The sequence below is a fragment of the Apis florea genome, unplaced genomic scaffold (genome assembly GCF_048593485.1).
Source record: "Apis florea isolate Af1SG1 unplaced genomic scaffold, ASM4859348v1 contig_3813_pilon, whole genome shotgun sequence".
Lineage (NCBI taxonomy): Eukaryota > Metazoa > Arthropoda > Insecta > Hymenoptera > Apidae > Apis > Apis florea.
The window spans coordinates 775,889-791,325 of NW_028256869.1; the positions used below are offsets into that span (position 1 = coordinate 775,889).

A 15,437-nucleotide genomic window follows, 5' to 3' on the forward strand; every position below is an offset into this window, starting at 1 on the left:
GCTTTCGCGGAAATGGCGAGAGTGTTAAGCGTAGAATTAAAATTCAATTAGTCGCGCAACGTAAACAGAGGCGCGGTTTAAAGCGTCGAGCGAGAAACGAGGATTCCTCGTTGATGAAACTACGTAGATCGAGAATCATAGATAGATCTTGCCGTAATACGACGACAAAATCGCACCTCAACGATTAAATTATTATTTGTACTCGCATTTGCCTTTGTTAACCGACACGGGTACGCTTGCAATGATCATTACGATAATTGGTTCCCTCCAAGTTTACGATACCTCCACCAGGCGCCCTTTAAAAGTGGACCCAATTCCATCCAATTCACGGCTCTCGTCATTTCTAATTTACGTTTGCCCATAAACGAAGGCACGCGGTTAATGGCAATCGTACCGTTGAAGCCGCATACAAGCGTAAAACCATTCATTCCCGTAAACGAACCAATTCTTCAACGCCGATAAATCAAAACGCTTCTCGACCATTATTAACCACCACAGAAGCATCCTCCAAAAATCATACATATCGACGCGATTCTTCAAATTCCAAACCAGGAAAGGACCCTATCGTCCCTTCCTTCTGGAGAACGAAGTTCTGCCTTAACATCTTCGCTTCCAACACCTTCGAGCTTCCGAATCACCGGCAATATATAATACAATCGGGTGAAATCCGAAGGGAAGTGGAGATCGCGCAGAAAATATCGTTTCTGGTGGCAGCAGCAGGTGGTTGAAGCTTCGAGGGGGCGTTCGTGAACCCCTCCCCACCGCTATCCCCACCACGCGTCCCCGTGTCCCCCACCGCGGGCTCTGTATTTATCCCCCACCAACGCGCCGTCTTCCCCCACCAACGGGCCGTTCCGTGTGTAGCAACGAGCGGCAATGTGGCGGCGAACGAAAACGCAGTACGCAGCTGGTTGAATCGCATCTCGCCTGTTGGAAGGGAGGGGGTAAGGATCGCGCGTGGCGGGGCGGAGGGTAGGGCGGGAGGGGTAGGGACGGAAGGGAAGTCGGTGCAGAGAACCGGAGAGAGCGGAAACGGTGCGGCGCTTCGTCACAGTGACACGCGCGCTCACGTCAAGTGGAGAGTGCACGCGAGAAGGAAGGCAAGGAAGCTCTCTTCTACGATTCACGATTCTTCGCGCCTCTTCTTCCTCCCGTATTTTTGCCCTACCGTCGTTGTGTCGTTAAAGAAAAAACGAAAAGAAAATCGCGATCCTTCCTTCCCCCTCTCCTGTTTCGGTGTTCGAGAGTGAAATTCATCCAGTTCATCCGCGAATCGGTGTATGATATTTTTCTCTCTTTTTTTTTTTTTTCTCTCTCCTCTCGAGACGTTCTCTGCTGTGTTGTAACAGTTGACTTTCGTTCTCCCTTCCATGTGTGCGTGAATGCATAGTGGCATAGAAGAGGATCTTTTTTCGATTCGGGTGATTTCGACTCGATAGAGGAGGAGATTAGATCCGGAGAAGAAAAGGGGGTTCGTTCTCACCATCGAGGGTGGCTGCTTCTTCCATCCCGTGGCCAACACCTGTTGCGCGAATCGCCGCAGCGATTCCGCGCTGGGAATACTTGTCCAAGTTCTTCGATCCACGGATATAATTTTTTTCTGTGCGCGTTGGCGGTCGTTTCCGCTGTGTTCTTAAAAGAAGAAGAAGAAAAAAAAAAACAAAGTGCGAAGCAAGGAAATTGTAACGATCAAGATAGAGGCAAGTCGAGAAGTGTATATATATATATATATATATACATCCTATCTTCGAGATGATCTTTTAAATTCTCCTATTACGATTCTGTGATAGATCCCGTGGTGGATAAAAACACGTATCTTGGTGTCGGGAGTATCATCGATGATTCCTCCGTACCTTCCTCGTGAAAAGTGTGTTTTACGAAGGATACCACCGGTGTTCCTTACTCTCGCGACCAATTTGATTGACGATACTCGAAAAGCAAGTGAAACAGTCTGTCTATAAATACGCAAGAGGAAAGAAAATCCCCTCCGCATCAAATTATCCGGATTACATATTAATACAATAGCTATGCGAATCGCGAAGGTGGAACGCTTATCCCGCGAAACCAGGATCGAGATCGACCGATTCTCATGCCCGCCCGCCTCGTCCTGAAATCATCATCCTGATCCTTCCTTTCCTCTCCCGTTCCTTCCATCCACTCGTTGGATACGTCCCGACATCCCGGCGGGCGACGGCGAGGAGGGAAGCACGAATGCGCGCGTGCATCGGCGCGAGTAGGTGCGCGAGCGAAGAGGGATCATCGTCAGAGGGGCGTCACGGCGGGCGTCGCGGGCGTCGAGACGTCGCGGCCTTCGGGGCTGGCGCCGGCCATAATAGTCGGCGGCACGTACGGCAACCATTCGGATCTACTCGGTCAGACGACGAGTAGCGGCGCCGCTGCATCCTCGGAGATGGTGCTCCACATGCTGGACACGCTGATGACAGGCCACGAACCGTTCTACGCCGATTACCCCTCTTACCAGGAGACGGACCCCCTCACGCATCCTCACCACCAGCATCATCCGCATCAGCACGCGATCGCGAGGAACACCGGCATGCCGCCGGTCACCTTGGACGCGACTACTCACACGCCAGGTACAACCGCGACAAATTCTTCTCTCCGGGGGGATTTTTCGTTTCGTTCGATTCGTTCCAGGTATTTTTCTGGAAGGAAGGTGGCGTCGGTTTGGGGTGGATGGAAAGTGTGTGGATGGTTGGTTTGGATTTCCATGGATTTCGAGTGATTCGAGGCGAGTTCGGTGAAGGGATGATGGGCGTCTTTTTGTCTTTTTTAATATTGGGATAGGATTGGAATTGTTAGATACAGAGATCGATTCCATCGATCGTGCTCCATCCGTGGAGGAATGGCAATATTTTTAGAAATATTCTTAGAGTTGAGATTGCCTGTTGATAACGTGATTAGATACCGGAATGTGAACAATAAATCGTGAAGTTTCGAGAAAAAGGATTTTCTTGGATTCGTCTTTTATAGATATATCGGATTTAGATAAACTAGTTATTTTTTGATAAAATTTGCTATACTTTGAAAAAGACGCGACGATAATGTATATGTACGATGACGTCGATGATACTGTTTCGAGGGATAATCGATAATTTTTTGACGGCCCCCTGCCGTCGAAATTTTCATTCATTCGATAGATTACCGAATAAATTGTCTCTACGTTACAATTCAGTGTGATCGAATATCGAAATATTTCGTTCGCGCAAACATATTCTAATCGATCATCGCCAGCATCCAAGGGTCAATCCTCGTCCACGGGGGATCAAAGTTTTCGGTTCAATGATGGCTAACGCGTCTCGTTCAGCCAACTCGTGCCGCTCGTGCCACCACGATGTGTGCGGTTAATTGGCCATTTGACCAAGGTCAATCGTCTACGATTGCATTAAAGTGCATTACCGGTGTGACGAGACACGAAAACGTTGTATGCAAAACGGATTCGCGCTTATCCATTCGGCCACGATTAAAGAACCGAATTTGTTACCTGAAACAGATCGTTCGAAGATCGATCGATAATAAAATGCGTTATAAAATGCGTTGAAAAAGCGAATACTTACTTTCGCTGTTGTAAAAATTCTCGCAAATTATTCGAATCGTAGTCCCTCTTTCTCGACATCTTAATCGCTGAAAATAAAAATTTTTTTCAAATACAAAGTTGAGAGTTGATTTCACAGCGTGCAATTCGATCGAAAGAAAAAAAAAAAAAAAAGTATTAACGCGAAATTAACATGGCGGACGAGAGGAGAGAAGAGAGGTTAGAAGCAATGATCGATAATAATCGTTGTGCCCGGCCGCATAATGATCCGTAACTATATCGTTATTTTTAACGCGGGGGCTTCTTTTGTTCGCGATGCACGTCGCCTCGTAGCCTAGGTGTGGCCCGATGCTAAATTGCCAATAAAACCTGGTACCGTGGCGTGCAAGGTCGGAATTGCACGGATCGCTGCGATCGGATTTGAAGAAGCGATTCGATATATCGCGCATGCGATGTAACCTCGCACCGCGCGATATAATGCGAGAGAGAGAGAGAGAGAGAGAGAGAGAGAGAGAGAGAGGGATCGAACGAGCACCGCAGTTGAATTCGCAACCGTGTAATTATTGCGGTATCGCCTCGATGGAAACGAGCGGTCGATCATCGTTTTCGGCGATGAAACTGGACTGGTTCGAGGATCGTGCGTGATGATTTTTTAGGTTATTTCGCGCGAACGCGAATCGGTACGAAAAGGAAAAGGGGGGTTTTTGCGTGTAATTTAACGGTTTCGTTGGATGGTTGTTCGAGCGTAAGTTTTTGAACGTTGATCGAGCATTTAGGAAAAGATAAACGAGGTTCGGGAAATGAGAGTGTTGTTCGAAGAAACGATTGTGCGTTAAACAGGCAAGAAACGCGTTCGGGTAATCTCGACCGGAAGCGTGGAAAAACGATAAATATGCATTACGAATGATGGCGCGAGAATGGTCACATTGTAGTCAATTATCTTGGTGGATTATTATACTCGAATGCAGTTTAATTTAGCAAACAGTGATACGAGTAAAAAGATATTTTTAATAAAATATCTCGACAGGAAACAGGAGACAATAACATAATAAAAATAGGAGAAACTTTGAATAGAAAAATTACGTTGTAGATCTTAGAAAACGCTTAATAATATACGCTTAATAATAGGTATTTATCACCAGAAAACCCTTATTATATCTATCTTCTTATTTAATCTTTAATACCAATCCTATTCTTATAATAAATTATCTAAAAAAAAAAAAACTTTCAGAAACTTTTTACGTCGTTCGAATCGTCCGAAAATTTGACACTTTTGAAAATCGCGAAACGGCTCGAAATTACCACGTTCGAATCGAAAATATGTAATCGATAAAAAGTTATAAAAAGTTTTCTCGTCGATAGATGGCGTACAAAAATTTCCCGTGCGTTTCTTCGCGTTGATTCGTGCGCGAGCATGCGTCGTTTTGGTTGAAAAAACACGCGCACACCGTCTCGTCGTCGCGGAGGCAGGCCGCAGGCAGAGTGTGGGAGAGTTCGCAGGTCACCGGTCTACCGAACAATGCACGATTTCGTTGCCGTCGAGGACGACTTTTTTTTTCTTCTTTTTTATTTTTCTGCAAGCCTCGTTCCATCGTACAATCGCCACCGCGTTCTTACCGCTCTCGCGTTCCTCGCCATCATCGTAATTTCATCGCGACATTGTCTTCTTTGTCGTCTTCGTCGTCGTCGTCGTCGTCGTCGTCGTCGTCATCATCGTCGTCATCATCATCATCATCATCATTATCATCATCATCATTATCGTCGTCGTCGTCTTCTTCTTCTTTTTCCTTTCGTTCTCCGTCTATTCTTCGAATAAGAATGGATCTTTTAAAATAAAACTTGCCGATCGAGGCTAATGGATTAAGTAACGAGTCTTTCTTAATTAATTATCTTTCCTCTTATTCATTCCCCGCTACGATAAAAAATCGGAGATTCTTTTTAATTATTTTAAAAGTTGTATTTTATTACCGTGTTAAAATATCGATAAAAAACTGGCAAAATGTTTTAAACCGATCTTCTGTCTCGTTTTAAATTGAGTGTTAGCCAGAGTGTAGATTGTTTATGGCATAATACGGATAAATGTAACCGAGTTAATCGAATAGAAGAGAGAAAAAAAAAAAAAAATATTAGAAAGAACGATCGAGGATGGATACGACCAAAACCTCAAGTCGTCGTTGAATTCACAATGAAGCTCGTCGCTTATTCGCACACGTAGTAGCAGTCGGAGCATGGCAACTAACGCGAATTTATTATTTCCTCCGAGTGTTTACCTTCGGCCTCTCCAAGAATCAACGTTACCTTTGGAATACTCGCTAAATATCCGTTGAAACATTCACAGCAAGTACAAATAATTTCACGTGTACATATCTATATCCATTTGCTTCAATTTCAATTTTGAGATAAAAGGTCGATTTAACGAAATCCTTTCAAAGTAAAAATTAACTCGAAGGATTGAAAAATCCTTTTAAAAAAAAAAAAATAAGGCAAAAATCACTTTTTAAACCGATCCCTTCGAAAAGAAAAAAAGAAGAAAAATTCTCCGTTGAACGTGAAATCTGTATCGACGAAATGGATTGGAATCGCGAATAGAAGATGGAATCGAGTCCCCTTGTATCTAAAATATCCCGATACGGGGCAAGAGAAGAAGCAGAAGAAGAGATCGGGTAGGGTCCGGAGAAAGAGAAAGATAATAGGCTTCCGGCGTTGAAAGCGTTCGCGGGGCAGGTTTTAATTTTCAAGAGGCCGCCGGTTCGCTTCTTTTTCTCTTTCTTCCTCCTCCCCCTCCTCCTCCTTCCCTTCTTCTCCTCCTCCTCTTTCTTAACTTATATACTACAGGCAGCAGCTGTGCAGGCTGCCGTTTCATTCGATTTGGCGCGTGCCTCGTTGCTGACCACGTTTCGCTTGCCTGTGCCAGCCTTTCGTTGCTTCGCCGTTACTCGCGGACCAACCCTCGGCACCTGTTCCACAGCTGATACGCGGCTGGCTACTTTTACACCCTCGAAACCTTCCTCTCTCTTACTTTCCACCTCTTCTCCTTCTTCTCTTTCTTCTTCTCCATAGAATTTTAAGAGAGAAGCTTGTGCGTGCCTTTTCTTATTCCTTTCGAAAATTTGAAAATCGTTTAAAGCGATTGGGATGGAAAAGATCAGGAACAATGGTTAGGAACAACGTGGATCGGTTACCTAATCCTTGTTTCATAATTCATTAATATAACGAACTTGGAAACTTAATGCTATAGGGTAAAAAAAAAAACGAATGTAATATCGAAGGTACGAAAGATCAGGACGCATATCGTCCCCGTCCGGTTACAAGTTTAAAGATCCTCGAGCATGCCTTAAAGTATGCCACATTGCATACTTAAACTCGAAAAGGAGGAGAAAACAAAAAGAAGGAAGAAAGAGGAGCGAGAGAGAGAGAGAGAGAGAGAGAGAGCAAAGAAATAAAAAAGAAGAAAAAGAAAAACGATGAAGACAAACGAACGAGAGAAGAGAAAAGAATCGTTGCTCCGGCTTCAATTGTTCATCCGTGTGAACAAACGCGCGGCCTGAATGCTCAGGAATTTTCGGAATAGTTTCGTTGCTCCATGCCCTCCTCCTCTTTCGGAGTCGCGGTGTTCGAGACGACGAAGATGAAGAAGCAGGGGAAGAGGAGGTGGGAGAGGAGGAGGAGATGGAGCGCGAGAAGAGGGTGCATTTAGGTAGCATGAAAACATTTAGCTCGTGGAGAAGCACATGGGCAAAGTGTTCACCAGTTTTATGCCTGTGCCGCGTGTATACGCGTGTGCGCGTATGCGTGGCATGCCGTGAGGGCCGACTCAAAGCTGCACTCCCACGCTCACCGTCCATGAAATGGGGTGCGAGGTGCAGCTACACGCCAGCCCGTGCAGGTGTAGGTGGTGTGCGCAAGGGTCCGTCCCTTGGGCCCCATTAACGTCCACGTTCTTCTTCGAAACGACTTGCCCGCCAACCTATGAGAAACCCGCCTGGACTTATGATAATTCCGCGCCTAGTTGCCTAGTAGCTCTTCCATCATTTATCCGCGAAGAAAGATTAGATCTCTCCTGTTCTTTTGTTTTTCGAGAATCTTTTCTTTTCGCGAAAGAACAACCCTCTCGAGCGAACTAATTCAACTGTTCCACGATGTTCCAACGTGTCGAATCTCGGATATGATAAAGTTACAAATGAAATAAAACAGCTTCTTATCTTGATTATTTCATATATATATATATATTATTGTTATAAAATATCGCTACGAAGAATTTATTATTTTCAGACACGTGTTTACTCCTTTCTTCATCCCATTCCCGAAAATTGCAAAACATTCTCCGTTAAATTAAAACGATGCAAGCAAAAATAATAAAGCTCGCCTGTTGTAAAACAACAGGAGAAATCTCCATAATTCCGTAAAATTCGACTCGAGTACACTCATTCACGATTTTTTCACCTACTATGGGCATATTTGTACTCAACGATACTCAATTGATTAAGACTCAATTCATGGATGATCCCTTGCAGATGGAGAGTTAAGCTAGAGATATCGTTGGATGGAAGTTCGTTAACGGTGGATCGATCTATTAGCCATGTCGCGAACGATGGTTGCTCGTTACGGGTCGAGTGCAGGGCCACCTGTTTTCCTCGCCGTTAAAAAAAGGATAAGTGTGGGAACGTCGGCTGGTCACACATATCGTGCACATTGTAATTCCGTCTGTTCACGCAACGCGACGCTTAGCCGACGGATTATGATAATCCGGCAGAAGCCATTGTCCCTCGCGATATCGGGGGATGGTTGGCCGTGGAATGGCGGGTCACGAATAAAAACTGCTCGGAATAATTAGCTGATATCTCTGGAAAAAGGGAATTTTGAATTGAATTAAATTCATACGATTCGATGCAAACGCTTGGTATACAATCGTACACGTGACACTTCCAATTCCGTTTGATGTAATTACTTTATCGAGAATTAATCGCGAAGGCGATCCCCTCCCCCCGATGATCCGAGAGATCGCATCGCATGCATCGTGCATACCCAAGATTCTTCGGGGAAAGAAATTTCAGATAAGTATTCGAAAGATCGACGAAACGTTATCGGTACGTTGAAACTCCGCAAAACGGCTAATCGAAACCGGATGCGCGGTATTTTTATCTTCGCGGATTCGGAGACCGCATTATCCCCCTCGGCTCTTATCAGTCGCCCGGCCGAGCCGAGAGCGAAAACGTGGTGTCGTCGTTGTTGCTCGAATCGTTTCGTTTAATTAAATGTACGCTATACGGTGGAAATTGGTCACCGGTTGTCACCATACGGGATAACCGATCCCCGTGTTCTTACGTGTAATCAAATGAAACTTGTACACTGATCCCTTCGCATCCTTGTACTCGCGACGTATGTAAGCGTTAAGAGAAGAAACGATATTCTTTGGACAATACGTTATATTGGTTTTCATATTGCGAAAAGATCTCCACCGAAAGAGATTTAGAAGGGGGATTTTTCTTTCGATTTTCCACGATCTTTTCCACGATCTTGGGAGATGGAAAGATGAGATCGATATTCTAGGAGCGTTATCGCGTTCGTTAGCGATCGAAGAAGGACGAAGCCGGTTTCGCAGCCTCCGTAATGGACGCGCGCTCGACGGGTTTCTCGTGGCCGAGGAAAGGAAGTCGAGGATAGGCGGAGTTTGGCTCGGGCCAATCGACGAGATGCGCGCCGCCCACGTGTCAGCGGTTCCTCCCTGCAGACTCCGTACCTCTCGTGACAAGTGCCCCAGGTTCTAGCGATCAATTTTCCACCACGTCGACGATTCCACCGAGATCGAGATCGTCGAAACGATGGGAAGTCGAGTCGACGGGATCCGCAATTCTTCGAACGAGATAGAAGTATTTTTAAAAAAGGAACAGATAGACGGAGGACAGATTTAGATGGGGCGTATAAAATCCATAAATTACGATTACTTTCTCGATCTGTTATTGTGGTTTAAGTAATTGGACGATTAAAGACACGATGGACGCTTGGGATTAAACGTCTTCGTCTCTTTTTTCATATTTTTCAGGTGGTTACAATCATTTACGCAGCCCCGTGTGCCAAGACGAGAATCAAAGGGATGAAACCTCGCCGCCACCCCATAGCCATAACACTCAAGCGCCCAACTCTCATTCCAGTACTCCGAACAGCAACAATAACAACAACAATAACAATAACGCGAACAACGCGTATATACATTTACGGAACTTGAATCAGCTCAAAACGGAGTGTAAGTATTTCCACGAAAGAAAGGAAGGAAGGAAGAAAGTATGAAAGATTTCGAGGAAGGATAATCGTTCGATTCTCTTGTTCAAATTTTCCGATCGATCTTTTACAGCGAACTACAGCAATCACCATATAACGGAACACCTGCAAGGGGGTGGAGCAGGTTTGACGAGCGGCAACGATCTCGCTGGTACAGGGACCAACGAGAGCGATTTAAGGGTTAGCCAAACCGCCACGGAGAGCTACATGACTCCGGCAAATTATTCCGGATACGATGAAGCCTCCGAGTATCATAGCCTGCCGCAGGATCATCAACCGCCGCATCCTTTCAATCTCGACGGCTCGCCGGAATTTTACAGCACCAGTGGAATTCATCTCGAGCCCAAGTATCAGCAATCGCCCTTTAAAAATTATCCTCGAGGTAATTTCGGATTATGATTGAAAATACTATTGGAAAAAACGTGAAACGCTTGTATATAAATCGTGAAAAATGGGTTTTTAAACGATCGCAACAGGTCGATACCACGAGGGATACAGCGAGAGCGGTGGATACGGGCAATACGACGCGACGCCATTCCAAACGGTTCCAGGAAGCGGAAGCGGAGGTGGAGGTGGTGGCGTTGGGGGTGATCAATGGGGAGTAGGCCCTCTCGAGCACTTGTCCCATCATCCGGCATTCCTAGCCGGTCTTGGCCCAAGGGACTCTTCCAATCCTCATCATCCCTCGTCTATCGGAAATAATCCTGATCAGAAGCCTCTGTTGCAGAGCGCGATGATCCCTGGTTATACAAGTAATGATTGATGATTGCTCGAAATTGTTAATTTTACGCGTAAAAGATGGTAATTGCGGAGAAGATGGGAAAAAATTGTTTATTTAATGTTTCAGGCAGTGGACCTTGCTTTACCGGTTCCGGTCCCATTCAACTTTGGCAGTTTCTGCTAGAATTGTTAACAGATAAATCATGCCAAGGCTTTATCTCGTGGACCGGTGATGGATGGGAGTTTAAGCTGACGGATCCAGACGAGGTGGCACGTCGCTGGGGCATCCGCAAGAACAAGCCTAAAATGAATTACGAGAAGTTGAGCCGTGGTCTTCGTTATTATTATGACAAAAATATTATACATAAAACAGCCGGCAAACGATACGTTTATCGTTTTGTCTGTGACTTACAGAGTCTCTTAGGGTAAGGATCTAATATTTTCTAAACTTTTAATTATCCCGGACATTAATTGGATGGTTAATCGGTTGATAAAAGAGTACTTTTTCTTTCATTGATTGATCGATCGTTAGTATTATATTATAATATGATAATATCAATTGTAGATACAGTCCGGAAGAACTCCACGCAATGGTAGATTTGAAGCCAGAGAAGAAGGAAGAAGACTGAGTTTTTGTTACGAGACGTGTTTGAGGACTGTGTCGTTTTGCTAAATGAAAAAAAAAGAAAAAAGAAAGAAAAAAAAAAAAGAAAGAAAGAAAGGAAAAGGAATACGAATAATTCCTCCTTGGTATCGCACTGGAACAAAGCTGAAACTGATAATATAACAAACAATGTGAAATGAACAAATGAAACGAAGGAACGAGTAACTGGTGTATGGTGTATGGAGTAACTGGTTAAACGAAAGAATTCTTTTAATGACTGGAAGATAAATCAAGTGATGTCTTCTAACGTTCAGATATATGATAAAATAGAATCGGTCGTATGTACCAAAGACAGGGTCTGCATACCATTGGTGCCTAAAGTTAATGACTAAAAAAAAAATTGTGAATTTGTTTCTAAGTGATTTAATTTGCCAAGCCAGATTTTAGAAGATATTTATAGGAAATAACTCAACAATTTATACATATTATATATATTATACATATAAATATATATATATATATATATATTTTTAATGTTACATGGTTTCTAAGCACTACGTCGAGCACACGATATATCTAAATTATTTATGTCCTATCATTTTAAACATTTTTGCGTGTTATATCTCGTTGATAAATAACACCATATGTGATTGTTATTACTATAATTTTACTACAATGAAGCCATTATATGATTATTATATAAACGGCGAGCTTTCAATTCGACGTTTAAATGCTTTTCTACGTGTAGATTATTATTACTAAGTTTTTAGTATTAAAAATATTATTTCTGAGCTCGCTTGGCTACAACAAATGTAAAACCGACTCTCTTTCATATCATTATCGATTTTCTTTTTTCCTATTCACTTTCTCGACATTCGATCGATATACGACCAGTTCCAGATGAATAATGTCGAAAGATTTCAAGTGTGAAGAAAATATATTATTAATTTTACTATAAATTGTATGTTTGGATGTGTTTCTTTTTTTTTTTTTTTTTTTTTTTTTTTCTAACGAAATCATTTCGTTTCGTTGATCTCTGTATTTTTTTAATGATCAAAAAAAAATTTGTTTCTCGAAGGAAGGAGCGACAAATGCAAATAATGTTCAAGATTATAATTATGTAAATCAGTATTTGTAGTAGAATACAATAGTCGTTTTGATACTTAAGCATTTATTTTTAATACATTGCTAAAGTTTTTGTGTATATTATTAAAATTTCATTTTTTTTTTATTTTTTAATTTGAATTATCATTTATTGTTAGTTTTTTTTCTTTTTTTTTTTTTTTTTAAGGTGAAATAAATTTATATTTCTTTTCTATTTCAAATACCGTTTTACGCACAAGAGGAAAATGTCGTCTGCTTTCCTGGAGAAAATTTCCTGTTAACATCTTTTAAATTTTTCAGAAACCCGTAACACTATTCTTTCGCGAAAGATAGCAATAATTAAAATATAAATGTTCTTAAGTGATACTTTATAATTTTTGTTGTATATAATGTGTACACGTCTAAAAACACTGGAGTACGCGTGCGTAGAAGAAATTTAACTATAATGTTATGACTAGTTGCGTAATTTTCATCGTATTTGGACGAATATTTTCTACATTGTAAAAATGTTATTTTGTTGGATAACGCAATAATTATTATAATAATATCGTTTATATTGATATATATGTGACGATGGATAGAAAAAAGATAAATGAAGAAATTTCTTAGACGCGTTACGTATCTATATACGTATATAATTACGTATTTTATATAAATTAAATATCTTTAATTGTGTTTGTTAAATATTTGGATCGACAGAGAATGAGAGAGAGAGAGAGAGAGAGAGAGAGAGCGAGCGAGCGAGACGAGCGAGCGAGCGAGAGAGAGAGAGAGAGAGAGAGACGATAATGAAACGTAAAGTATGATTGAACGATATCTATAACAAAGATTATAAAAGAAAGACTCGTAGATCGATGATTGATTACGAAAAAAAAATTTTGTTAATCGCAAGATATAAGATCTTGACACATCCGTCACGATTGTTAAGTTTTCTATGTGTAACGGAATATTTAGACACGTTTATGGATTACCAACATGTGCTTAACAGTGTAAAAGTTTCAAAAACCGTAACTCACAAGCAAAGATCAAATAAATTAACAAAACTATTATAAATATGTATTTCGATTACATGCAAATATCTATGAAGAAATATGTATGACGTTATAATTTGCATAAATCTTTCTTTCATTGCACGCGACCTTTCGTAAATTGTATGAATACTCTTAGTCAAATTAAGCAGAAAACAAAAATTATGTAAAACTGAACACTTTACACTTCGTATGTAAAGCATTCGATCATCGTTTTCAATAATAATGTGAAGTTACAAAAGTGACATGTGAAAATTTTTCAGTAGTTACAATAAAATAAAAAAATTTTTATAAATATATTGAAAAAAGAAATTGTTTTATTTAATAATATTTTCCAAGATTAATAAAAGTTAATTTTTACTACATCGATACTACTTTTATATTAAAATTTAATTCAATCAATTTTAAATTAAATTAAATTAAATTTCTTTATTTGTAAAAAGTTTAAAGAAAAATAAATAATTTTAAGTAAATTTTCGTTTTTAAAAATTTATATATATTTATATTTATTTATATTTATATATTATATTTATATATTTATATTTATATACATATATCTATTTACAAAAAAAATAATAATAATATATGATTTTTCATGTAGTTTGTTCAACTTTTACTTAAAACATTTTTTAATACTATGAAAATTAAGAAAAATATTCTACATATAAATTTATGTAAAACATTTGGTATATTTTTTGAGAGTAAAAAATTATAGAAAAACGTTCAATACTAAGAAGGAAATAACAGGATTTATATGCTATTTTCTAAATATGCAAAAGATAAATATTTCCAAAATTAGAAATAATGAAAAGACGATTCAAAATGTAAAATAAAGCTGGCTGGATTAAGTAAATATGAAAATAACAAGTATTTCATAAATAACTATTATAAAATTTTATAAAAATTCTTGTTTTTGAAAATATTAGGAAATTTTAAGATCGATAATAATATTCTTACAAATTTTTAAAAATTTTCGTAATAAACAATGAAAATGTAAATAATTTTTTAACAAAAAAAAATTTTAAATCAAAATGTATAATTCTCGAAAATTCAAAAAATCTGGCATCATTTTCAATTGCCAAAATTCCAGAAATCTGACATTATTCTCAAAAATTGTCGAATCTTAACAAATTTATTTTAACAATTCAATCCTTTAAATGTTAAATATTCGTATTTTCAAAAACTTATATAAATACAGAAAAAATACAAAATTAAAAAATATTTAAATAATACGACATATAAAGAAAAACTAATTTATATATATATATAAATATGAACTCTTCTAATATTTAAAAAACTTATTTATATCTAAAAAATCACATAAAACACATATAGTGCATGAATGTTAATGTTCATTTTTTTTTCTTCATTATTTTCTTTTTCCTTTATTCCTATTTAATTTCTAAATTATTATATTTAAATTATTATTCCTTTGTTTGATTCTAACTAATTTTCAAATTTTTAAAAAATTAGATAATTTTTTTTACCGATAAGTTAGAGCAATTTAAAAAGTTTGCGAGATCAGCGCCATCTCGTGTTTGAACATTCAAAGCTCCGATTTGTTACTAGCATAACAGAACGTGCAAGGAGGTATTCGAAGTCATAGTCACGTAAAGTAAAGAATACATTTATTAGGAAAATTTATTAATTATTTTTTGTTTAAAATTATGATTTTAAGTTACTTATTTTTAAATTTGCATTTAAAAAGATAAAACTTTGGACAAGTTTTTTGTATTTTCAATTTTAACGTGAAATTATTTTTTTATCAATTATTTTTAATAATTAACGCATCATACTATCGAACATATTGAAAATGATACATACAAAATTCATTATTTTTCCTTCTCAAAATTTTTATGTTTTTCAAACTACTTCAAACAATCTTGTCTTATCAATTTTAATATGAAATTTTTTTCCATATTTATTAACGATATTATTAACATGACATTATTATTAATATATCCAAAAAACGCCATATTAAATTAATTAATACGCATTCTATACATTTTCTACTTTTAAAATAATACTTTTAAGCTTATAAAATGTTTTATATTTATTTGTTTATATTACAATTTGATATTACTCATTTTGAATGATGAATAAATTCGATTTTCATCCTATATAATAACAATTATTAAAGTATTCATTA

At 39.0% G+C, this 15,437-nt stretch overlaps 1 protein-coding gene across 5 annotated transcripts in view; it reads left to right on the forward strand.

Annotated features, from left to right (window-relative positions):
• The window catches only part of pnt (ETS transcription factor pointed), a 108,733-nt gene extending 95,133 nt beyond the window's left edge, over positions 1–13,600 (forward strand). For all 5 annotated transcript variants that reach the window (XM_086917143.1, XM_086917144.1, XM_003698498.4 and 2 more), the window contains 5 exons: positions 9,597–9,797; positions 9,906–10,214; positions 10,309–10,584; positions 10,680–10,977; positions 11,118–13,600. In XM_086917143.1, the coding sequence (XP_086773269.1) occupies positions 9,597–9,797; positions 9,906–10,214; positions 10,309–10,584; positions 10,680–10,977; positions 11,118–11,181 (1,148 nt within the window). In that variant the 3' untranslated portion in view covers positions 11,182–13,600. The remainder of the gene's footprint in view (positions 1–9,596; positions 9,798–9,905; positions 10,215–10,308; positions 10,585–10,679; positions 10,978–11,117) is intronic.
• Positions 13,601–15,437: the final 1,837 nt, after the last annotated feature.